The sequence below is a fragment of the Protomyctophum parallelum genome (assembly GCF_964188405.1).
Source record: "Protomyctophum parallelum genome assembly, chromosome: 19".
Taxonomy (NCBI): domain Eukaryota; kingdom Metazoa; phylum Chordata; class Actinopteri; order Myctophiformes; family Myctophidae; genus Protomyctophum; species Protomyctophum parallelum.
The window spans coordinates 9,581,590-9,607,683 of NC_139717.1; the positions used below are offsets into that span (position 1 = coordinate 9,581,590).

Consider the following 26,094-nt stretch of genomic DNA (forward strand, 5'->3'; position numbering starts at 1 on the left):
GGTGGCTGACGCGCTGTCACAGGCTCCTCATGACTGAGGTCCTAGTCCTACTCATCTTCAGTGGTCCTCCTCTTGGCTCTGTCTTTCGCCCCTAAAAATGCTTCATTGAATTCAATTGCTGGAGTGGAAGCCTGTGACAGGGTGTTGGTGGCCTTTGGAGACCTTTGAAGTAGAGGTTCAGTATGGTAGATAGGATGTTTATGTAAATAGTGGTCCGGTGATCCCCTTGGGACCCCGTCTTTATGGGGGGGGGGGGTGACGGATCCCTGTATATAGTATGGTATATACTACCTATTATATTAGGTGGTCTGGTGTAGCTTTATATATATATATTATATTTATTATTCACTTTGTTTAGTTTATGGTTTCTGTAGTTCATTTGCTTTGCTGTCCTAATTTCTGTTCTCCTTATCTTGCAGTGGATTGGGGAGCAGAGCTGTGATGTCATGACAATCAGTCAAGCGGCGGCACCTGGGCCCGGTGCCGACACCCTGTATAAAAGCCTGTCTCCGCATTCCCTTTTTCAGTTCTGCTGTTTTCAGTTCTCCTTTGCTCCTCTCCCACCATGCACCTTTTCCATCATTTGGGTTAATACACAACACGCACACACATACATCTCACTCATGCATACACGCACTACACTACTGATTTCCACACCGCATCTGTTTGCTCTTGATTTGATTTTGTTTGATTTAATTCCTTATTTTGATTACTTATCAAATTTCATTTGAGTACTGTGTCTCCCCTGTATTTTTGTTGTGTATCTGGCACCCCTAGGCCAGGTATGTAACACCACGTTGACAGGTTTATACACTGGAATAAAAGTAATACATTCATAATTAATACAGATTTCTCCCACACTTATTCCCTTCATAACAATTCCCTGTGTCTCAATGTACACACAAGCCACCCTCCACAAACATGAGAATACAGTTAAATGCCATTTCATTGCCTGGATCTTACTTTTTGGCAAGGGCTCTCCTCTCTTCGGGGGTGTAATCGAGGGATCCTATGGCACCTTCTCCTTTGGTTGGCATGAAGCCAATTATAGCTATCAAGGCTGTTCGAACTGAAAGAGACAAGAAGAGGGGTAAACTAAATGTGGGGAAGGGCCATGTCAAGGAATCAAGTAGTAGACTATCACTCATACAGGTACAAGCAGCGAAATGTTCACAAAGACTGTGCAAATGCAAATACATACATACTACTAATAATAATAATAATTATTATTATTATAATAATAATAACCAGTAAGACACCCTCAGGGCGAGAAGCGACCTCGCCCTTTGCACGCCACCTGGGTGACGGCAGACTGCTGGGCGAGTGCTGGCGCTTTGGCATGGAGTCAGATCAACATATGGAATTAATTCTGTACTGGCCATATGAGTGTACAGGGTTTGACGAGGTCAGATCAACATATGTAATGTAAGAACAGGTCAGCTCCATATATGGTGATCTAAGGGTTTGAGGTCAGATGTTAGAGTTGCTGGCTGGCTCCATATATGCAGATTCTACTGATGATCCAGTCTTCTCCATGTATTGCTATCCAGGGTTTGATGAGGTCAGTGTCTTGATCTTCATATATGGACAGGGAACCTGCCCATGCTTCACATATGGAGCTGGCCTGTTCTGACATCACAACACTCCATATTTGGGCATGCCTGACACAGAACTCCATATATAAAAATAAAGGGACACAGAGAGACAGATACAGAAATCTCCATAAATATGCAAAGAATTGACAGATGGGTGGAACGGGTACTCTGACACGGGCACAACGGGTATTGCATAGCCGGGTGGGGCATGGATCTCCAACTTCGGTGCTCTACAGCTGGGCACCGGTCTAGTAATAATAATAATGGAGTAAGATAAGATTTAAAAAATAAAATAGTAAATACATATATCAATTTCACTTGCATATGTTCATTTGTACAATTTTGAGCAGTTTTTGTTTGCTTTATTTTTTCCTACATTTTTGTCTATGTTCTCATTCAGGGCTCAGACAGCCTCAGGAAGGGGGGGGGGGCGCTCTTTCTGAGCCAGGAGCCCCAGGCTAAGATGAGACAGAGACACCTCAAGCGATTTCTAGTCTGCATCGGCACAAACAGCCAAATGAGAAAGCCAGTGCATCCTGTCAGGTTTGCCAGTGGTGTTACGCAAGAGGGAGTAATGCTCCGTTTTCTGTGCGTAAGCCCGGATTTGCACGAGAGGGTCTGCTGTGAGGACAACACCCCCACCCACCCACACACCCACACACACACCCACTTCTCCAGCTCACAGATTCACTCAGCTGACGGAGTGGAGCACGCTGCACAATATGTTTGGGGTCAGCAGGCTGTTCTGTGTATTGGTCTAGCCAATACAGACTAAATTGATCATCTGGATGGACATTTAATAGTATTCCCTTTAAATGGAATGGTGTGATTTTTAGAGGTTATTTTTATTGCATCATCTGTGATCATTAATCAAATAGTGTCTAATAACGGCGGCCATGCCACATTCTATAATCCCCGGGGGCTGCTTTCTACTGTTAGATTTTGTCGTTTCTCCTCCCGTAATGGAATCAAGGAGAGAAATGAGGACTGGACCAACACGAAAACCAACACAAAGCATATCACTGACGCGATTATTTTCTCTCATAGATAGTTCCATTATTTCTTAGCATTTTCTTGTACTGCAGGGTTTGTTTTATGATCCTGGTATCTCATTTATCAAAAAGTGGAAGCTCCTTGCTTGATAGAAGTGAAACTTTAATTTAGACAGCATTTGCCCCCATGACATGCCCGAAACAAGGACGCCAGGTTGAAAGTGGTTAATGGAAATTTTACTTTTTGCCAGCTTCTTGCTTTTCCTTTATGATTCTACAATGCAGGATGAGTGAAAACGTGTATTTGTATTTGTATTTGACTGACAACTCAATATGGCTTTTATTGTCTTGTTGACATACAGTACATAAGTGCAGTTGAGACAATGTAGCTACAGGGATGGAAATTAGCTCTGAGAATAATGAAAATGTCTTTATTGAGGTTGATAATTAGTTGTATTGCCTGTCTGGGCTTTATCTCACTAGTATGAAGTCCTTTTTATAGTTTAGTTTCATTCAAGTTAATAAAATATTTATGGATTTGTAGTTTATAGGCCTACATGGAATAGCTTTTTTCAATATTAAATAAAACATAATTTTTAATACAAATGTTGTATCTTGATTTCAAAACTTGGGTCGGTTATTGTGACATATGGCGATAGTGGTACATACACATGTATATGTCTGTAGGAACTGATAGGGAATTTAATTATTTTAACCCATTCTGAACGGGCACCCATTTTGGTGTCAGCATCATGTTATGCTTTAGCTATTGAAAAATTTGTGCTTGTAGGTCTGCTATTTGAGCTTGTAGGTCTGCTATTTTTGAAAAAAATCGAAGAACGACTGACATTTTTAGAATCTGATCTCAGGTCAGAATGGGTTCATCAGACCAGTGTGTGTCCGGCGGAAACCTCGTATGAATCTGATCTCAGGTCAGAATGGGTTAATATGTTGTTGTTCAGTCCTGCTTGGTCCCGAGGTTCGGTACCCACCCCTATATAGGTTCAAGGTTCTTTATTATTTGTCTCCCGAGGAAGAAATTTGTCTTAGACAAAGGGCAAGCGTAGCCCTTATGCCCATGTCGCCGCAGAGCAGCACCAATACATCTTTCTTGCAACGAGGCAAGAGAAAGTGGTAGTATAGGGGTTGTCATGTTGTACTATACTGGGATCGGTTGGTTAAACTAGTGGACATTGGTTCTATAGGTGTTGTCTTGTTATACTGTACTGGGATCAGTTTGTTGAATTGAGTGGGTTGAATTTATTTATTTATTTTTTAATCGTTATGGTTCCAAATAAATAGGCAAATTCAATCAAAACATGTTCCATTTCTCGAAGTATGAATTCAACTAAATATGAAAAAAACTAACAATGGTGATTGAAACTGGACTAAGACTGAGACTACGGTAAATAAAAAAATACCTGGCAAAAACAACAATCATGAAAAAGTGTCCACTACTTTGCTACTACTAAAGGTAGTAGCAAATGTAGTCCAGGCGCTTTTCAAGCACCTGGCAAAAAATAATAAGTCTTTGTTTAGTAACATTTCTTAGGAAATACTTACTGCTCCAGGAGGGCTGCCATGTCTCCGGATGGTGGCCAGAGATGCTGAGACAAATCTTCTTACCAACTTCAAATCTTCCGTTTGGCTAAAAGAAAATAAATGGCATGGGGATGGGAGTGAGTGGGTATGCCAGAGTAGGTTTGGTTGGTAACATAACGAGCGGCCGTGTGTGTGTGTGGGGGGGCAGTACAAATATTCTACGAGTAGTGCAACCAAATGGTCAGCGAAAATGCATGTGTCACTCCATTTCTCTCTTGTCGCATTATCTTTTGATCGTATGTCGACTTAGACCTTTCATGAATAAAATGAAAGGTCATTCCAGAGCTTAGGTGCTCGGAAGGCGAAGGCCCGATCACGCTTTGTGACATAGTTCGCAGTACGAGCCCCTTGCCTGCAGACCTCAGGCTGCGAGGAGGGTCGTGAGATGGCAAGAGCTCCGCGATATAGGCATGTACGTGTTGTGTATATAAAGGTGTGTGTGTCTGTGTGTGTGTGTGTGTGTGGGCTACATCTTACTGTGAGGAGAAGGATGCTGGGAGGTTTCATAGGGTACTCCGGGGGCAGGACAATCCTCCCGTGATAAACCCCACCATCGAAGTCGGAGTCGGGGGGCCCGCGGACTGAGAAGTGCCATTCAAAGAGGTTGTCCTGTAGGTGGTAGATAGAGAGAGAGAGAGAGAGAGAGAGGTCACGTTGACCCACTGGCAGGCGACATGCATGCATGCATGTCACAAAGGAGAAAGTGAAGCCGGTGATTTCACACGTGTCGCTCCGAGGGAGATAAGGCTGGATGATGTATGCGTTCTGTCATTTTCACTGCTAGATAATCAGTGAAAATGTTAATGTTCTTAATGGCCCTAAATTGCCGGATTATTATTATTATAAATTGGAGGAATATTAAAATGCCACTGCTTGCTATAGTACATGTGGCGTGTTGAACTATAGGCATTGATCTGGGTTGTGTCAACTTGTGTGTGTGTGCGTGTGCGTGTGCGTGTGTGTGGATAGGAATGATGCTGTACCAACCTCCAGTGGCTGGGCATGGTAATGTTCTGTTGGGTCCCTCAGTTCAGCTGCCTCCTTCATTAGCCTCTTCACCGCTAGCACCAGGAGAGAGAGAGACACACACACACACACAGTCATATAATGCCAGGCATAAGCCGAGAGATCACAGGCCTCGTCTGTCGATTTGCTTTTAGATTTTTCACAAAACTGCGAAAAACAGCAGATCTACAAGATCTTAAATTCCACAAACTCACACTGCCACCCAGATTTGAGTTGCCACAGTAAAAGCCTGAAGACTACAACACATCTTCAAATACAGAATTAATAGTAACCCACTAGACTTCTTGCAAATTAAGAAATGCAGATGTTTAACAATAACTTAACTCTTGAGAGCTTAAAATGAAACCAAAAAGGACGGGTACGGGTCCATTTGGTTTTTTTTTTACACTTTCAAGAGTTAAAGATCTTTCCTAGAAGATAATCTTACACAACCTGTGCCAGATTTATTTCCTATCTGTATGCATGCTTTGATGTAAGTTCAAACCACTCCACTGATCATATTCGAAGGCAGTGGCAGATTGACTTGGAATGTCAGATAGAAGAGAATACTTGGACAACAATTATAAATACACTTACTATTTTGAGTTGCAATAATGATAGAGAAAGACAATTAAAAAATTTACACAGACTCCATTATACACCTCTACTGAGAAGCAAGCTTGGTCTCAGCTCTCCTAACTGTAATAAATGTGACACAGAAGTTGGTACATATGCACATTATTATTTGGGAATGTACAAAGAGGACCACCTGGAACCTCCTCAAGGACCACTGGTGGACCCGGACCACTGGTTGAGTATGTACCGAACCATCTACTCCAGTGGATTTCAAGTTGATGGTTCGGTACATAGCCCAGAATGGACCACATACACAGTGAGTTACAGCACAATCCGAAAATTCGATATTTTCGATACAGTTTGCCTGATGACAAGAAAAATCCAAGCAGTGCTTCAAAAATACACATTTGCTCATGTTTGCACACATAACTATTAATTCTACAGATGTCTGTCACTTCCGTAGCACTGTGCAAGACTGCTGCTCGCTTATGGATCCATCTACAAACACGACCAGCTTTTTTTTGGCCACGTCAAATAAATCGCATATGTGTCTGACTGTGTGTACCACATTTGTGATGATTTGATTGGCTGAGCACAGAATGTGATGATGTACGATGATAAGAGCACCCCTCATTTCACACAAGTGTGATATTTATGTATTACTTGTGATCAATGTTTATACAGTATAGTGTGTGTGTGTGTGTGTGTGTGTGTGTGTGTGTGTGTGTGTGTGTGTGTGTGTGTGTGTGTGTGTGTGTGTGTGTGTGTGTGTGTGTGTGTGTGTGTGTGTCGCGCCGACAAGACGTCACACACCAGGTTCCAGGCTTCCAGGTTTGCCAACGGGTATAACTCCCTCCCCCAGCCTGAGTAGAGTATCAATAATATGATCTATTAAATCACATTACCCACACTCTGTACATAATTTGGTGTTATATAAATATCTTCCAACAGGTAATGACTAGTGTTATATAACTCAAGCCACAGCATTACAAAAGCCTAATGGAATTCCTTACTGGTCAAAAGAGAGGCTATTACATACACAGTAAAATCCTCAATGTTAATTTATCCATTGGCAACTCTAAAAGTGTACAAAGAATATAACAAAATAGACCCATACGACACGTGTCCATTTGGTTTTATGGTCCATTTTATCTGTATGGTGTATATATACGTACAGTTAAGTGATGTCTTTTTGTTAAATTAAGCGTTAAATAGCTCCATATTTTGATAGTACTACTCATTGATATAGAATGTTTGTTCAGTAACAGGAGTCTCCCCATCTCTCCTGCTCTTTAGTAAGCAGAAAATGCAGTTACATGAGATAATATACCTATCAGGATAGAGAATTCAGATACAGAGAGAGCGGAAGACCCCCGTTACTGAACAAACTGCAAATGAGTACTATCACAATATAGGCCTAGTGCCTAAGCCTTTTAACAACAAAAACATTTTTAAACCAAAAAATATTATTGGGGTCCGCCAAATATGGTACATACATATTAATTAACATGAGGTCCCCCTGACATGACAATGTTTCAGAACCACTGGTTTAATTGAGACAGGATTAGGCCATGGTGCTTATGGGGGCAGGGGAGGAGACGCAGACTCAGAAGAATCCACAGTAGAGGTTGTAAATGCCTGATTAATACTTGGTTGCGTGGCGTGACTCGTGTCACGCCAACCAAGTATAAAACTACCTCAGTCACAACTCTCAGGCTCAAGGCGAGAGATGTGACGAGAGGCAGTAAACACGTTTTGGGTTACGTTAAGGTCAATTACTACTCCATGGAGGCAGGCTTTTATTTATTTTTTTGAGGGTGGGGGAGCCGGCGTGTAGATGCAAAAGGCCCATGGCCATGGGATTAGGCGCCAGAAGAAACATCTGCTACCTTTAACCCCCCATGACCCTGTGCCGGACGGCAACATGTTCAAAGCCCTTTGCATTAATCTGAATACTTAAATATCCTCTCTTCTGTGTGTGGGACGGGGATGGGAGGGTTACACAGTGACAGCAGGTGGCGATTATTATGACGTTAACTTGGTATGGTGAGAGCAGAGTAAAGCACGGTTACTCTAAATACAAAATAACTTTGTCAGTCTGTGGGTGGGTCACTGAACGAGGAAGGATGATGCTGATGAGGATGATTTACAATTTAGGCATTTAGCAGACGCTCTTAATCCAGAGCGATTTACAATAAGCAAGAACAACACATGGTATTATGATGAATGATGATGATGACGATGATGGCGAGTGTGGGATGGAATGCTGATGGGTGGACTGGAGGCGTTATATCAGTGACTTCAGGAACATGACGATGGGGTGATGATGATGATGATGAAAATTGTGTTTTTTTTGTCATCATTTGTTATGATTCGGCCTGGGCTGCCATCTGCTGACTGCTGTGGCAAGAAAGGACACAAGGCAAGCAACAGAGGGATAGTCCTTGATGTAGGACAGGCCAAAGACAAAGCAGTTGATTTCTAGAATTGGCTTCTAGCTACAGAGTAGCACAGCTCGGGTAATCTCTCAAGTAGCTACACTACTGAATCTGTCGGCAGGGGCATTCAGAACGTGTGTACTGTTAAATACAGAACGTGTGTACTGTACATTCAGAACGTGTGCATATTAGTGGAAGGAAGAGCCCCACCAGAAGAGGGCTGAGGGAGGCCGACAACCTGTTATCCACATTCTATTGGGCGGTGCCCCAGAGACAAATTCAAGGAAACAAAGCAGAGGGTGCTGTTATTTAATATTTTTTTGCTAATGGGTTCCCAGATTGCAGCTCAGGTAACTAAGTTCAGTAAGTTGTATGGTAAGATAAGTACTTTGAGCTGACGATAGGTATTGCGCTCAACCTCAGCATTCTCCCAACTTCCCAAGTGACGAGCACATTGAAACATACTGTAGACACCCTCGTTCTCTCACAGCAAGCATATACACACTAAATCCAAGGATTTAGGTTCTGAACACTTATTTGTAACACTATTTAAACGTGTCACAGTGTTAAGATTATAAACAGAACGGTAACACCATTTAAACCCTAAACACGTTTATTTATGTGTTTAGGTATACAATCAAAAGTCAGTCATATTTGTGTTTAGAATTGGAACAATAAACAGTTTGAGGTGTTCTCATGTTCTAGTGTATTTTATGTTCATGAACAAACATGTCATTTCCTTATTACACACTGGTCGTTTGGTTTTAAACGTGTCACATGTTCCAGGGTTTTACAGTGTAGCAGATCAGGTCAGACACATTGTGATCTTGTAGAAATGCCACGGGCAGCAAGACTTGGCCTACAGCTGATTCCTATCAACACTGACTCAAACCATCATCCTGACCTCCAATATGAGGTCACACAGGCTGGCTTGTGTTAACAAAGTGCTTTCCGCATTAAGGCCAAAGGGCTTGAGCCTGTTGGAGTGCAAGGTCAATTACAATTAGGCTCTCCCTCTGTGCAGCCACAGGGCACCAATCAGCACAGAGATGGAATTTGAAACAAAGATTGGGCTGCATTGCGACACATCATGAGCTTGTAGATCTGCTATTCTCACTATTTGTATTTTTTTTAAATATATATATATATATATATTAGGGCCGGGACTAATTGCGATTAATTTAGATGAATTAACTACAGAAAAATGTATCGCGATTAACTACAGATAAATTAATCGCACCTTTTTTTTCATCGCGGAACGTTTCTCACTGGGCGCTTTTCTATAGTACTGAAAACTGGAAATAATAAAAAGTCACCCCATTTTGTGTTGCCTAGAACTGGAGGTCTGACAAAAAACAGTAACAATATGAAGTACAGCTTTGTGATGTCACTGAGATGTACTTGTTACTGTTATTATTATTTCCACAACAGGTATATTAATGACAGTAAAATGTTGAAAATGAGTGGTATCCTGTAGTCACTATTCATTGATTCACTGGGATACCAAAAAACATTAGAAAAAAAGGTTTCTCGCTGTTCTCGGGTTGAATATTGATATGCGATTAAAATGCGATTAATCTAGATTAATTAATCGCAAAGCCTCTGATTAATTAGATTTTTTTTTAATCGAGTCCCAGCTCTAATATATATATATATATATATATTTTTTTTTCTTTTTTTAAGAAATGTAGAAATGTAGGTAATTTGTCCAACACAGGTACACCAGGGCATACTTTTGTTTTTTTTTACTTAAAATGTTAAACTGTGATATTATCACAAATAAATATCACACATCAGAAGTCTACATTTCCCAGAAGGAAATGCCGTGCACACACACGGGTGATATTTTTGTGATTATTTGCCTCTTTTGGCCTATTCGCAGCCACCTACTAAAAATCATACTGTGGGGGCTGGTCATGATTGTGAATATAGGGGAAATCCAACCCTGGCAATAACAACAATTGCAAAGAAATATTTAAGAATAGCAACAATATTAAAGCAAAATAGCAACGGATGTGCATTAGTCATAGCACACAGATGTAGCTTGAAGGTCCTGTGTGAATGGTTTCCATTCCTAAATGGTATCGATAATGTGGAAATGTACACTCGGTGGTAGTAGTAGTGTGTAAATAATCAAAATACGATATTTCGATTTATTTTATTTTTTAAACATGGTTGTGCTGCCATGGTGTTGAGGTACAAAAGCCTTGAGACAAACTAGGGGAGGACTCACTTCATGTAGGAGAACGGAAACGAGTGGAGAAGTAGAATAATTAGTCGCAAATTGGTGGTCAAATGAGAGTATGTGCTCAGTTGACTTTCCCAGATCAAAAGGGGAAATGGTAAAAAAAAAAGAAAGGCAACAGTGAATCCTATGATGACAAAACCGTTACAGAGCCAAGGCGTCTGAAGGCAAATCCCTATTCAAACTTTGTTTTTGCCTTCTTCTTAAATGCAGCCAATTTGGATGAATATAAACCTGCCAGGCCATCTTCTCTGAGGAGAGCAGATGGGGTTTGTGGTAAAATCTATCAGAAATTCAGAATAATTCATCTTCACAGAATACCAGTTGGCCCAGTTAATTGCAGTGCAGCATAATTATTAGTACGTGAAAATATTCATTACCGGTTGTTTTAGTTAGTTATTAAGTAAATTCGGCTCCCGCCTCAAATGATGAGCCGTACTTCCAATCCAAAAAGTGCCAGAGTACATGTTTACAGTAACACCGTTTTGAAAATGTAGGGTCATTGAAAGTGAGCACAAACTGTTTTATTCACACACACACACACACACACACACACACACACACACACACACACACACACACACACACACACACACACACACACACACACACACACACACACACACACACACACACGATTAGTTCTAAAACTTCATCAACAACTAAAAAGTAAAAATTATTCGAAAATCGAAATGTATTACTCGAAATTCCAGACTCAAACATACAGTACATGACTCGGTCTCAAATGTAACATGATGTGTTGTGAACGTGTTTGTAATAATGTACGTCTTGTAAACACTTGACTTGACCACACACAGCTATGGCATCAGAGCCAATGCATGGGCTTGTGGCCTGGTGCTGCTGGAGGTGACAGCCGGGCTGATGTGTGGCGTAAGCCATCCTGACAGCCTCTGTGGGTTAGCCCTCCCCGTCTCCCTCCAAACTGGGCCAATGACTTCGCAGCAGGCCTGCCTTCACACTAGCCCACAGAGGCCAGGGCTTTATACCTCCCCCAAGCTACAGCACAGGAAGCCTCATATGTCCTAAACTGTTCACTTGTTAGGATTCAAATTTAGAAAAATAGCAACACATAGCAGATCTAAAAGCTTGTAGATCTGCTATGTTTGGATAGGTTTGGATATAGTGCGACGCTGTAGTAGCATGGTCAATTGGGGCATTCATTTATGAGAAATCATAAAAAGTTAAAATGTGGAGATAAGAGTGAGTCAGCCCTAGCCTGGTTAATAAACCAGACTAATATCGCACGGACCGCGGGATATTAGTCTGGGGAGGCTCAGCTTGGATTTCATTTCCAGGGGGGCGGGTTGAAACATTTTCTCTTTGACGCAATTGGGGTGGGTTCAAACATTTTCTCTTTGACGCAATTGGTCAGAGCTATTGTCAGTCAAAGGTCTCAAGCATTGAAAGTCACTGTACCAAAGCCCGCCCATATTGCATACCGTGTCCCGATTGGCCGCCCCATTTCTCTGGTGTAGGAAATGGGCGTACAATTGAGCCTCTCCAGACCGTAATCCGCCGGCAGGCAAATTCTTTTTTGCCAACGGCTGATTCGGTCTGGTTTATTAACCAGGCTAAGTCAGCCCTACAGCGATGACAAGCAAATTACTGTGGAAGTAAATGAGGCATTTACTAGCTAGCTAACCATTTGGAACTGTGAACAGACAAACTCTGTTGAGCGTGAAGTAGAAAATAGGCTTTGGCTTCTGTCATCATCATCCTACCACAAGAATATCTATCCACTATACAAGTGGTGGTCCGGGGACCCCCAGGGGGGGATGGAGTTCCAGGGGGTCCCCAGCTAAATGATAGTTTAGAACCAAATGGACCCTTATGGGTCTGTAACTCTGAGTGTTTACAAATGGAACCTGTTAGGGTCCATTTGGTTTGTACACTCTCAGAGTAAAATTAACATTGATTTCACAATATAAAATTGGGGGGGGGGGGGGGGGGTCTCAGAGATAGAAATGCCATTAAATGGGGGTCCGTACTCCATAGACTAATTTGTGTCAATTTGGGGGTCCTTGATATGAAAAGGTTTGGGAACCACTGCAATATACCTCTGACTCATATAGCCATATATACTGTACATACATTATTGTACGATGAATAGCAAACATAATCGATCTAAAAGCTCACAAAGCATTGTGATGCAGCAAAAGTTGAGCATTGTGAACTTCTTGCCTATAATTACATTTACATTCCCAAAATAAGGTTAATGTGGTTAAAAAAAAATCTGTCTTTCTTCTGAACACTGAGGCTGTAAAGTCAGTTTGACTGCAAAAAGTCTTATATTTTGCATAAAGACTGTTACATAATCAAAATAAATCTTCAGCAAGACACAGAGAGAGATAGAGAGAGAACACCCCTGGATCCTGCAGGAGTCTCCTGCATTTCGACCATGTACATTCTCTTGGATTTCTCCTGTATTTGGTATCAAAGTGTGTGCGTGCGTGCGTGCGTGCGTGCGTGCGTGGCGTGAGTGAGAATGGAGGTGATGTTAAGACTCAGTGAGATGGGGGGACCAACAAAGGAGGAGAGATAAAGAAGAACAGAGACACAGCAGGGGAGAAAACACTCATAGCATGAAAAGGTCTTATTTATTTAGTTTCCAAACTCCCTGCATCCCAGCTAGCCGCAATTTGACACAATTCATAACCTTCAGTTTCAAGTGAGTGTTGAAAGAATATCAGAGTTAGACAGACATACCAGGCTGAGGAAAATCCTTTGGGGATGTCTACTTTCCCCCTCATTCATTCCAGACACTAGAGGGATTTGGAAGGGAAGGGAAGGGGGAGCTCTGGCTTTGAACAGCACCAGCGGTGGCTCAGACTCACGCCTGCCAGACCAGACTATTAAACCCTTCAGGTCATGGGCCCGGATACCTTGGGCCGGGGCTGCAGCTATCAACAGGGGAAGGGAGATGGCAAAGGTTGTGGGCAATCCATCAGTCCACCACTTCTATTTGGCAGGTGACAGACTGATTTCTCTCAAGTTCTGATTCCAGTGGCAAGAAGAGCATGGATGTGAATGCGAATATTCGGTGGATGTTTTTAGAAGCACCTTATAGTGCAGACACGCACCAGTCTGGATACTTTTAGAAGCACCTTATAGTGCAGACACGCACCAGTCTGGATCAGTTGACGGATATCAAGTTGACATTTTCCACTGTAGAGCAGGTGATCTGGCGGCGCAGTGCACGATGAATACAGCAAGGCCGTATAGTCGTATACTAATAGAGAAACTGGCCGGATACTAGTGTACTGTAACTCAGATCACACTATCAAACTAGTACTGACCAAATATGAATCAAAATGATCATGTTACTGCATTGCGGCACTGGATCAGGGGTAGAGTGCCGTGGCCGGTAGAACGGCCGGATGGGGTCCGCAAGGTTCCCAGTTCGATCCTGGGGCTCCCCCAGAGTTAGTGACGAAGTGTCCTTGAGCAAGACACTGAACCCCTAATTGCTCCTGAGGTGAAAGTTGGTGCCTTGCATGGTGTGTGGTCTATGTAAAGCGCTTTGGATATAAATGCACCATTTACCGTTTATTTGCCTTTAAGACTCAAATGTCTTCAGAAACACTGTTGCTTAGCTTGGCTGTAAAATGTGATTGTTTGTGACGTGGTTGCCATGTTGAATACTTCCCAGAGCAAATGCCTCCTCCTAGCTGTACTAGTACAAAACTGCCTACAGCACCTCCCAGTGGCCAGAGCGTTTAGTGGATGTCAACTTCAGAGTGTCACAGATCCAGTGTGTCACTATTACAGTGCCAAATGGAGCAGGAGGGAAATTAACTAAGCTCTCTAGGCTACCTCTGGCACTGTCGATACCATACCCTACCTGTTGATCCATATACGGTAAAACATCTCCCAGGGAATCTACTAACTACATCAGCCACGGGACAATCATCCTAGTTAATAGGCAGGAAAAGAGCACTTTGATGCAATCAGACTAGTACATAGGCCTAGATGAAGTAGATAGGTGTTTCTGATTGTTTAGGCCCTAAACAATCAGAAACACCTATCTACTTCATCTAGAAAATCACAAAACAATACATTCACTTCCTATAGCATGATGTATGGTATTTTCTTATGTGATTCGATGTTGTTTTATTTCTTTGTAGCTCACAGACCAAAAAGAAGTTTTGTTAAAAGCTCTGTGTAAACAAATAGTCTATGTTTAAATTAACTCGGCTTTGCGCTCAGATTTCTTATTTGCATCAGGCTTTCCATTTCTCAGCATGATGTCCCTACAACGTTGCCATCACTGTGCATGGTTGGATACAGTTTAGGCATTCAGCAGACACTTTTACAATTTGGAATTGCAAATGTATTGTGACAAGACGCTCCATGCCTGTCCCTCCTGTAGAGTGACTGAGTTTCACATCCCGAGCCCGTTTTTGGCTCTTACTTATCCGTTCTTCCAAGTAATAGCAAACAATCACAAACATACCTATCTCCAAGGCCCTGTAACATATGGCAATGAGATTATAATGCTTTACCCAAAACATTATTTTGCATAACCCAACAATTGTAGTATGGGGTTAGTCTGAGTGCTTTTAAACCACTTAAGCCCTATACAGTATATACTTCATTGTACAATAAATAGTGAAAATAGCAAATCTGTGAACTTGTAGATTGGCTATTTACAATTTAAAATAACATTGAAAATGTTTGAAAGCATTTTAAAGTTTTAGCCTATGACAAATGCCCAAAATAGGAACACCAAGGCTAATGTGGTTAACCTCTGCTGCTGCTGCTTTCAGCCCATGCAGCTGGAAATAATAGGGTAAAAAGAGAGCTAATCCCACTCTAGACTAATCCCACTAATAGATATACAGTATATATGGAAAAAAGTTAACTGAAGTATAAGTATCCTGAGTACAGAAGAGGGATAACAGAGGCTGACTGCCTGGTTAGTACCTCTGAGTACGAGAGTAAACATACAGTGTATGCCAAATGGCATTTAGATTTTTGTATGACTAATCTGGAAGAAAAAACAGTATGATCATCTGATGAACAACATTAAAGGTAGGGCTAATGATATTTTTGGTTTTAAAACAAAAAAAGTGTTAATGTTAAATCACTAAATTATTCTGATAGTAATCATTGTGGGGACGGCGGTGGCTCAGGGCTATAGTGGCCGGATGGTAACCGTAAGGTTGCCAGTCAAACCCGGGCTCCCCCAGAGTTAGTGTTGAAGTGTCCATGAGCAAGACACTGAACCCCATATTGCTTGATGTGCTGGTTGGTGCCTTGCATGGTTTCCGCCGCCATCTGTGTATGAATGTGTGCGTGAATGGGTGAATGTAATGCACAATCCATGGCCCATAGCACTTACCCTACCCCCTTAGATAGCATTTGACACAGACTTATAGCATGTTATGTAGACAGCACTATAATTGCATTGTATATAGTCATAGCACGCCATAGTACATATGTATAGCATAGTAGTAAATATGTATAGTTTATATGTATAGTGTATGTATAGTTTCATTATATAGATATTCCACTGTTACTTTCTTAGCTTACCATGTTTCATGATAAATGCTTTTATGTGATGTATTGCCATGCTTTTTGTTCTTGCTTAATGTAAATCGCTCTGGATTAAGAGCGTCTGCCAAATGCCTAAATTGTAAATTGTAAATTGTATCCATGTAACAAGGGTCTCCCTGTATCTTCGTCTCTTAAATAAACAGAAAATACATTTTCAGGTACGTGACAACATTTCAGCCAATCAGGGGAAAGTAGCCATTTATCAGCTTAATTTTTATAGTGTTCCAGTTCCAATTTTGTCTGCTCATTTATTTGTGTCATCTCACTTACAATTCCACTTGTTTAATCTGTATCCTGAGTCTGACTGAGTTCTCTATCCTGATTGGATAAAATGTATGTCCTGATTTTTTTCTTTTTAATACAAAGCTGAGAGCCATGGACACTCATGTTACTGAACAAACTCCACTATAGCAATGAGTACTATCACAATAGAGCCTTTTAACACTTATTTTAACCAAAGAAAATCACTTACCCTACCTTTATTAATAACTTTGTAACTGTTCTTGCACACATTCCGTGTTCACAGTCATTGTGATCAGAGCACATTACAACTAAAATCACCTAATCATCATTACTAGATCAGTGATCAATTATTTCCAAATGGAGCTATTGAAGTTTAGAAATGCATGTTTGTTTTGTAAGCGCCATTGACAATGAAGGGAAAGTTTACGTCATCTTGTCCTTAACACAAACATTAAATGCCATTAACAATAAAGAGAATTTAATGTTTGTTTTCTAATAATAATCAAAATCTACAAGTAAGTAACTTGTAACTAAAGTTCCAAATTAAAATAGAGGGATGCGCATGCATAAAGTGAATGGCAAATCGAGTGGCAAATTGAGTGGAAAAGTGAGTTTAACATTGTTTAACGTCGTTTAATGCAATCAAATAGGACTTTTCTGTATGGGCTGAAAGGCCAGAAAGTAGTTTTTTGCCATTCAGTAGGTGTTCCTGCATAACTTCCAGGTATGATGATAATGTCACGCTCTCTATTGTAGTGGAGTAAAAGCATAATATTTGCCTCTGAGATGTAGTGGAGTAGAAGTAAAAGTATTGAAACTTGGAAATACTCCAGTAAAGTAAAGACAAGACAGGTAGGTAACGCTTGTTCTGAACTTCTGACACAGCAGCACTGAGCACACGTCTTAGTTCAACAGAGCTGTGCAGGAACATACATATTAGTACTGGTTTGACCACTTTGACACTAGTAGAATTCTCAATTGAAAACTGAAGATACCCGTTCCAAGTGAGTGAGTCTAAACTGATTTTGAGTGCCAGTCTGGCAGATGGAGTAGTTTTGCACCTGCTTGCATATACACACATGTGTGAGTATGTGTAAGCTGTTAAGTGGAAAGCAAACATTAAGTTTTCCACTGCTTCAAATGGTCTCTCTTATCTTGTTTTGGCTTTTGCAGTTTCAGTTCCATCCGAGTCCTGACCTTGACAGTCAGCCAGCCTATCTATCTCACGCCCCAAATGTTTATTCCCCAGACTCCCACAGGTTGCTATGCCAAGTGGCAACATAAGAAAGACATTTTGGCAAGTGGCCTAATTAATAATGAATAACAATTAATACAACTCTAACAGATTACTTATGTGGTCATATTAAGATTTAAAAAACTATGAATACTCAAAAATGAATCTCTATCTTGCAGACAATACACAAATGGCAAATAGCCTAGCCCTACTAAGGCCTCTTTTAGACGGCGACCATCTCCATATAACACGTCAAAGTCCCGTTGCGTTCTCATTTTTTCTTACCCTTTACACGAGAACGCACACGTTATGATATGATGTGCTATTATGCTATACTGTCGCTAGGTGGCGATAACGGGCTGCCAAATAGACAGGTCACCCACGTACAAGAAGAAGAAACCTTCACGCAAGCCTGCGCAACACGGCTCTGGGCGTGCCACGGGATGGTATATATTTTAAAATACATTAGGCTACATAAACGCTGCTGCCGCGGCTGCCGTCTATCACAAGGCTTTTTATTGTCTCCACCAGGCCGAAGGCATGTGGGGAGAGTATGTTTTGCACTCCGTCCGTCCGTTTGTGTGTCCGTCCGTGTGTCCGTGAACAGCTAATCTCGGCCACCGTTAACCCGGTCGATGGCAAATTTTGCACACACACTCCCTGGATGCCAACGATGAATCTCTGCCCCAAATTTTCCAGAACGGCCTGTTATAGCGCCACCAGGAGGCCGCTTTGTGCAAAACAAGTTTTTGCACAGTACACCTACAGATTTTGTCCAAACATCACGCAAATTGGTACACACACTCCCTGGATGCCAACGATGAACCTCTGCCCCAATCTTTCCAGAACGGCCTGTTATAGCGCCACCAGGAGGCCGCTTTGTGCAAAACAAGTTTTTGCACAGTACACCTACAGATTTTGTCCAAACATCACGCAAATTGGTACACAGTCTCTCTAGAGCCATTCAACCAAACCGGTCTTTCAGATTTCTCAGACTCCATCCTGATTGGTTAAGATTGGCTTCCAAAGTTCACAGGAGTGCTCAGTTTCAAACAAAATGCTGCAAATCATGAACACATCGCGTGATTTCCGTGAAATTGTGCACCCACATTCCCACTAGGCCCAGGACAAAATGCCACATGAACAATTTCAACTCAGCCTCAAGGTGGCGCTATAACTGGCCCAAAAGTGTTTTTACCTCTAACTGCACGGATCTGTGGATAACCTGGTGGAGACCTGTGCCCAGAAGGGCACTTTTTCTAGTTTACATCATGGTTTTACATTCAACATCGCTGATGAGCAGCACTTTGTAGGCGAGGAGGGAGGCTTGTTCAGGAACTCCATTATATCATAATGATATGGCTCTGCATCAATGTAATAAACATATGCGCTGTGAGCCAACATGAGCCATGATGTCATAAGTTTTGCGGATTCACCGTTTTGCCTGTTTATATGGAGACCATAGGAAACGGTGTTCTGAATGATTTCCACTCTGGGAGGTGGTTTCACTTCGTTGCGTTTTCACCTCCTGAGAACACGGTTCTCATCTAAATGACAGCAGCAAACGATACTTTATTTTGACGTTTTATATGAACACCATCCTCGTGTAAATAGCACCTAAGTCAGCAACAGCTGAACAGCATCTATTGAACTGAGACTGAGAAGGTTTGAAATGTATCACATTGGATACTAGTTCCTAATATATGTAAACGACATGACATCAGCTTGTGACTGCAACTTGTTCCTGTTCGCAGATAACTCAGCACTGCTGGTCTCGGACAGGAACAAACTGCAGGTTGAAAAGGCCCTCAGCTCTGAACTCGGTAGAATCTGCACCTGGCTCGCTGATAACAAACTATCTTTACACCTGGGAAAAACTGAATGTATTCTCTTTGGATCAAATAGTAATCTCAGCAAGGCAGATGGCTTCTTGGTTAGAGTGGGTGACAATTTCATCACACGAAAAGATGAAATTACCTACCTAGGTTCTATCCTGGAGGCTAATCTTTCCGGTGATAAAATGGCCACCAACGTAATCAAAAAAGTCAACCAAAGAACAAGATTCCTTTACAAGATCTCCTCACTGGTCAACAAAAACACCCTGAAGACCCTAACAGGACCCCTCGTACAAGGTTTCTTTGACTATGCATGCACCTCTTCGTACCACAGCACCTCAAAGGCTCTTAAAACAAGGCTCCAGACTTCCCAAAACAAACTGGTCAGGCTCCTACTTGGCCTCACCCCCCTCACGCCTGCCCACTTTGACAGGCTGGAATGGCTCAGGGTCAATGACAGAGTACAGCATCTTGCAATGGGTCTGGTGCACAAGATTCGATACCACCACCAAGATACCCATATACCTGTCTAAATACTTCCTTAATGTTAACGAAGTCCACACCCACAACACCAGAGGGAGTGCAACAAACGATGTGCAACCCAGATTCAGCACAAACAAGGGACTACATTTTTTTCCCTCCTATGCCACCAAAATGTGGAACGCCCTACCAACAGTCATTAAGACATGCGAATCCCTTGACTCCTTCAAAACCACTCTCAAAGGACACCAATGGCTGGCTGCAAATCGAAACTGCAGCCCCTTAAAATCTGAATCCCCTCCCACCACCACTTTCCCCCTCACTGTTTCTTTTCCATGTTTTACTTCCTTTATGATGAATTCCTGTTCTGTTCTTTGGATATTTTATTATTATTATTATTATTATTTTATTTGGATGTTTTGATGAATTGAACAAGGTGGACCCTCTTGTAAACAAGTGTAATGCTTTATTGGGTCGTCCACTCACAGTTAACAGTATTTGTATTGAGTAGTGCTTGAAATGTACTGTAATTCTGCAAACTGTTAATAAATATTTCAATCAATCAAGTAGTACCAGACTGGCAGAACACTGCTTGTGTATTCCCTTAAAAACACAAAGAAAACTACTGAATATACTTAGCTCTGGTCCATAGCCTTCTACTAAGCAGTAGAAGGCTATGGACCAGAGCTATGAATATACTGTACAATTTAGAGTCTGCACATATATCCACATGCACATACATCCCTTCAACGTATGTATGAACCAGTTAATTCAATAAGTGTAGTTATGGTTTACTCGGACAACGCGGAAATGGTTTTAGTCACATTATCAAAATTGAAGAAATAGAACAGCCGGTTATTATGACTTACCAGGACTCTTGAGGTTGTATTTATTCTCCATATAGAGGCGGTTTGGCGTCTCCTTAGTGTTTATATTAAAATACTGTTGCGTTTTATCAACAAGCTATCAATAACACTGCTGCTAGCCTAGTTAGCCACCTGCTAGCTAGATTTGAACAGCCCAGATGACGTGTCGCACACTTAGAGTATGTTCTGTTAGCGCGTGGGCTGACAATCTACACGGGCGGTCTATATGTTGATTCTGATAGGGCTGAAATAAATTAATAACCAGGGAACTTGTTTCACAAGTTCAGTCAGCTTGCTAGCGCTCTGTTTACTGTTAAATGTCTGTGGTGACGTCATGTGTTAAACGTAAACAGGAAGTCCACAGAGTTGAGCTTCTTCACGTGAGTTCCAGGCATTCTATGGTTCCAGGCCAGGGCATGTTAAACACATCTCAAGCGTGTTGCTGCCATCTACAGGTAGATGTGTGTGTGTGTGTGTGTGTGTGTGTGTGTGTGTGTGTGTGTGTGTGTGTGTGTGTGTGTGTGTGTGTGTGTGTGTGTGTGTGTGTGTGTGTGTGTGTGTGTGTGTGTGTGTGTGTGTGTGTGTGTGTGTGTGTGTGTGTGTGTGTGTGTGTGTGTGTGTGTGTGTGTGTGTGTGTGCCACAGGTAGGCCACTCTGTATGTATCTACCTTTGCTTTTGCCTTTCTTCATGTAAATTAAATTATTATATGTTATAGCAAATGTTGTTGAATTGTACAGGAGGGGCTAGCCCACATCTATGGAAAACAGCATGTCATGATTGTCATCATCACATTATCTAATGGTACCAAAGAAAATAGCAGATCAAGCTGCATGGTGGTGGCATCCTCTGCTATCTCCACAGCATGTGTGCTCCCTGCTGAACACAGTGTAAAAGCAAAATCCTAATTAGTTCAGACTACTAAACTATATACATTGTTGACCCGGGTCCCCCGGCGCTAATTGCCACCGTCCTTTGTTTCCCCTCCCCGGCTTGTTCATCTTCTATTTTCAGAATATGACACCATCGTTGGTACATTGGCCCCCTCGATGCCTGGGCCCTCAGCACACATCAACAGATTGTGCATTAAACGTTGTCACAATACAGCACGTCAAATACCCTGCACAGTGGCAATTAATGATGTCAAGAAGATGCACATGCTGAAAACAGAATAGCATATAGGCAACTATTGATAGGAGGAGTTTTGTGGCGCCACAGAATGAAGTGCCAATGCCATGTCATTATTATACTCCTGCAGTTAAAGTGATTTGTTTGAGTTGGGTTGTCATTAATCATTTGACACTTAAAATGATGGGGGGCATTGGCAGTGTAATGGGTATTGAAGCATCCTTTTCTTTATGCCTCGGAGCGTGTCTGTTGGCCCAACTATAGATTAACTAGATTAAGTGCACTGTGTACTGAACAGTATCACACTCCTACAGGGTTGCAGGAGACGTGTGGGTGTGTGTGTGTGTGTGTGTGTGTGTGTGTGTGTGTGTGTGTGTGTGTGTGTGTGTGTGTGTGTGTGTTTGTGTGTGTGTGTGTGGAGGGGGGGTACATACTAGATCCTACATATCCTTATACGTAGATAGCTCAAGTCGTCTGAGCTTTGTATTTGTGCACTAGGGCGGCATTGATTGATTGATTGATTGATAAAAAATAAAAATAAATTGATTGATATATATATAGTCCCCAAATGCCATTGTCCGTTTAAATATTATTATTGTTGTTTTAAATGGGTTCCTTTGATTCAACAAATATATTCACACATATAACAGGGTAAATCTGTCTACCAATGAATCATAGTGAACTACTCACACTACCACTTTAAATACATTTACACAACCACAACCAGGAAGAACCTCCCATATCAGGTGATTTCTAAAGAAGTGAAACTGTACTTTGCTCAGTTCTGTGTCTCATACTCTGCACTCTGCAGTGAAAAAATGGCGGAGCAATTGGACCAGGAACATTTCTGCTGTTCTATCTGTCTGGATCAGCTGAAGGATCCAGTGACTGTTCCCTGTGGACACAACTATTGTGCAGGCTGTATTAAAGGCTGCTGGGATAAGGAGGATCTGAAGGGCGTCTACAGCTGTCCACAGTGCAGAGAGACGTTTAGCCCAAGGCCTGTTCTGAAGAAAAACAACATGCTGGTTGAACTAATGGAGAGACTGAAGAATACAGGACTACAAGCTGTTCCTCCTGATCACTGCCATGCTGGACCTACAGATGTGGTCTGTGATGTTTGCACTGGGAGAAAACTGAAAGCTGTTAAGACTTGTCTTCAGTGTCTGGCCTCTTACTGCGACACTCACCTCCAGCCTCACTATCAGTCTCCTGCCTTTAACAAACATAAACTGGTCAAAGCCTCCAGCAAGCTTCAGGATATCATCTGCTCTCGTCACGGCGAGGTGAGGAACATTTTCTGTTGTACTGATCAGCAGTGTATCTGTTATCTGTGTTCCATGGAAGAACACAAAGGTCACAATATGATCTCAGCTGCAGCAGCACGTACTGAGAGACAGAAGGAGCTCAGTGCAAGTCAGCAGAACATCCAGCACAGAATCCCAGAGAGATTGAACGACGTGAAGGTGCTTTACCAGGAGGTGGAGTCTATCAATCACTCTGCTGATAGAGCAGTGCAGAACAGTGACACCATCTTTACTGAGCTCATCACTTCCATTGAGAGAAAACGATCTGAGGTGAGGGGGCAGATCAGAGACCAGCAGAAATGTGAAGTGACTAAGGCTGAAGGACTGAGGAAGCATGTGGAGCAGGAGATTACTGAATTGAGGAGGAGACATGCTGAGCTGGAGCAGCTCTCTCACACAGAGGATGACGTCCATTTTCTACACAGTTACACCTCCCTGCCAAGGATCGGTGAATCAACACACTCAGTCAGGAGCAATGTGCGTCCTCTGCGTTACTTTGAAGATGTGACTGTGGCTGTGTCAAAGGTGAAAGATACACTAGAACACATTCTTAAAGAAGAAGAGACAATCATCTCAAAGACACTGAACAGAGTAGATGTTTTACTTTCAACACCAACAGAGCCAAAGACCAGAGCTGAGTTCTTACAATATTCATGTCCAATCACTCTAGATCCAAACACAGCAGAAAAACACCTGTCTCTGTCTAAAGGGAACCGAAAAGTAACATTAATGAACAGACTGCTATCATATAATCATACCCTTGTCACCCAGAGAGATTCATTGAATGGCTTCAGGTTCTGAGTAGAGATGGTCTGACTGAACGCCGTTACTGGGAGGTAAAGTGGAGTGGACACTATGTTAATATAGCTGTCTCATATAAAGATATCAGCCGAACAGGAACCCGTGATGAATGTGCTTTTGGATTAAATGACAAATCTTGGTCTTTCGAGTGTACCAAAGGAGGTTGTGTTTTCAGACACAGAGGCATTGAAACTAATTTCCTAGGTCCTGTGTCATCCAAAGTAGGAGTGTATTTGGATCACAGTGCAGGCACTCTGTCCTTCTACAGCATCTCTGACACCATGACTCTCCTCCACAAAGTTCAGACCACATTCAACCAGCCCCTCTATCCTGGAATTTGGCTACGATCACTTACTGAAGGTTCTGCTGAGTTGTGTGATCTGTAATAGGATAAATCCCTAAATTACTTACACATGATCACAGGGGTTACATGACATTAAATTGTGGGAGGGGCCTATATTAGTGATAGCAGCAACCACACTTTGCAAAAAAGAAATATTATTAGTTTTGAAAATGTTCCTAGTATACTAGAGCTCAATGATTAAAACATTACTGAATAGTGTTTTCATTCTGTTTTGTTGATGGAGAATATGTGTTTTTGTCATTTTTAAATCCTGTCTGGATGCTGTAACATACATAGTTCTTTATAGTTCTTTCTTTTTCATGATGTCATGCATTAAAAAATATGGGGCTTCATGCCATCTTATAATTATCCTTACTGAGCATTAAATAAAGCATTAAATAAAGAATAAAATTGTCATTTTGATTCATTATGTTGTGGAAGTAATAACGTCCACTTAAGTGTTTTTAATCAACAAAAGTCTACCATGATGTTTTGTTCTATGAACAAGCTGCTTCATGAGAACAAAATGTTAGTGTATTTCATACTGTGTCTGTATGTTATTCAATAATCTCACCACACTGTGGCATATACTGTATAATCATCAACCCGTACGTTCTGTGCCTGTACAATAACAAATGTATTGAACTTAACTTTATTGGAAATTCTATATAATATAATATAATATAGAATTCTTGTATAAGAATTTACGTGAAATCTTTCACAGACTTTCCTACTAGCCTGAGGAGTATATCCCAACCTTTTAACATTGGCCTGTTATATCGCCACCAACAGGTGGATTTTTGCAATACACATTTTTGGAACAAAATGCCTCAAATCATCCAATTGCCATCCAAGGCGTAAGAAGAAATGGCACCCTTTTCACATTGGCCTATTATAGCGGCACCAGGAGGCCACAACCTGACCTGCCCTGGTGGAGACCTGTGCCCCGAGGGGCACTTTATCTAGTTCAATTTATTTTCTCCCTCAATGGCCACTACAGGGCTCCATACCCCTACGCATCACATCTTGTTCCAGCCCGTCACTGAATGTAAACTATTATTACTTATACTAAAGGTCCGTTGGTCCTCACATCTAGAGTTTTCACCTACGTTGCACCGCAGATCTGACCAATATGCCCATACATGGAGATCATTATCAATGTACTGTATCTGTCAGTCCATGTCCCTTTTATGCCCATATGGAGATCCCTGATTTAATCAGTTTATATGCCCATATATGGGCATGCCCCCTATGGAGCCGACTGATGACACACATTGAGGTTAGACAACACAATCCATATTTGGCCATATCTGCATTGGGAACTCCTTAAATGGTTATGGCTACTAGTCATGAGCATGATGTTGTGGTCCGCAGGGCCGATCCCTTAACCCATTCTGACCTGAGATCAGATTCATACGAGGTTTCCACTGGACACACACTGGTCTGATTAACCCATTCTGACCTGAGATCAGATTCTAAAAAATGTCAGTCGTTCTTCGATTTTTCAAAAAATAGCAGACCTACAAGCTCGTATCGCGCCACTCGGTGGCGCGATATGAGCTTGTAGATCTGCTATTTTTCAATAGCTAAAGCATAACATGATGCTGACACCAAAATGGGTGCCCTTTTGGTGTGTTCACACGGGCAGACGCAGCGACGCAAAGACACGTCGTGAGTTGAGCTACATGCATCATTGCGTCTTTGCAAAGCAATGTCGCCGGCTTCCATTGACAATGAATGGTAGACTGCATCTTTTACTTATTTGCCCATGTGAACCGGCAAGCCAAATAATGTCATGATGACCTCACATTATTATACGTCATCATGAC

The 26,094-nt window shown here is 41.8% G+C and overlaps 1 protein-coding gene and 1 pseudogene across 2 annotated transcripts in view; one reads left to right on the top strand and one right to left on the bottom strand.

Moving 5' to 3' along the window:
- Positions 1 to 21,025, bottom strand: part of ube2j1 (ubiquitin-conjugating enzyme E2, J1) — a 34,821-nt gene extending 13,796 nt beyond the window's left edge. Inside the window, exons 1-5 of the mRNA XM_083790408.1 lie at positions 20,692 to 21,025; positions 5,177 to 5,250; positions 4,667 to 4,798; positions 4,151 to 4,235; positions 964 to 1,069 (exon numbers count right to left, since the gene is read on the bottom strand). Of these exons, the coding sequence (XP_083646534.1) occupies positions 964 to 1,069; positions 4,151 to 4,235; positions 4,667 to 4,798; positions 5,177 to 5,250; positions 20,692 to 20,722 (428 nt within the window). The 5' untranslated portion in view covers positions 20,723 to 21,025. The remainder of the gene's footprint in view (positions 1 to 963; positions 1,070 to 4,150; positions 4,236 to 4,666; positions 4,799 to 5,176; positions 5,251 to 20,691) is intronic.
- A 1,607-nt stretch (positions 21,026 to 22,632) lies between these two features.
- Positions 22,633 to 24,340, top strand: LOC310877031 (tripartite motif-containing protein 16-like; annotated as a pseudogene). Its single transcript has one exon. The product of its transcript is annotated as a tripartite motif-containing protein 16-like (transcript).
- The last annotated feature ends 1,754 nt before the right edge of the window (positions 24,341 to 26,094 follow it).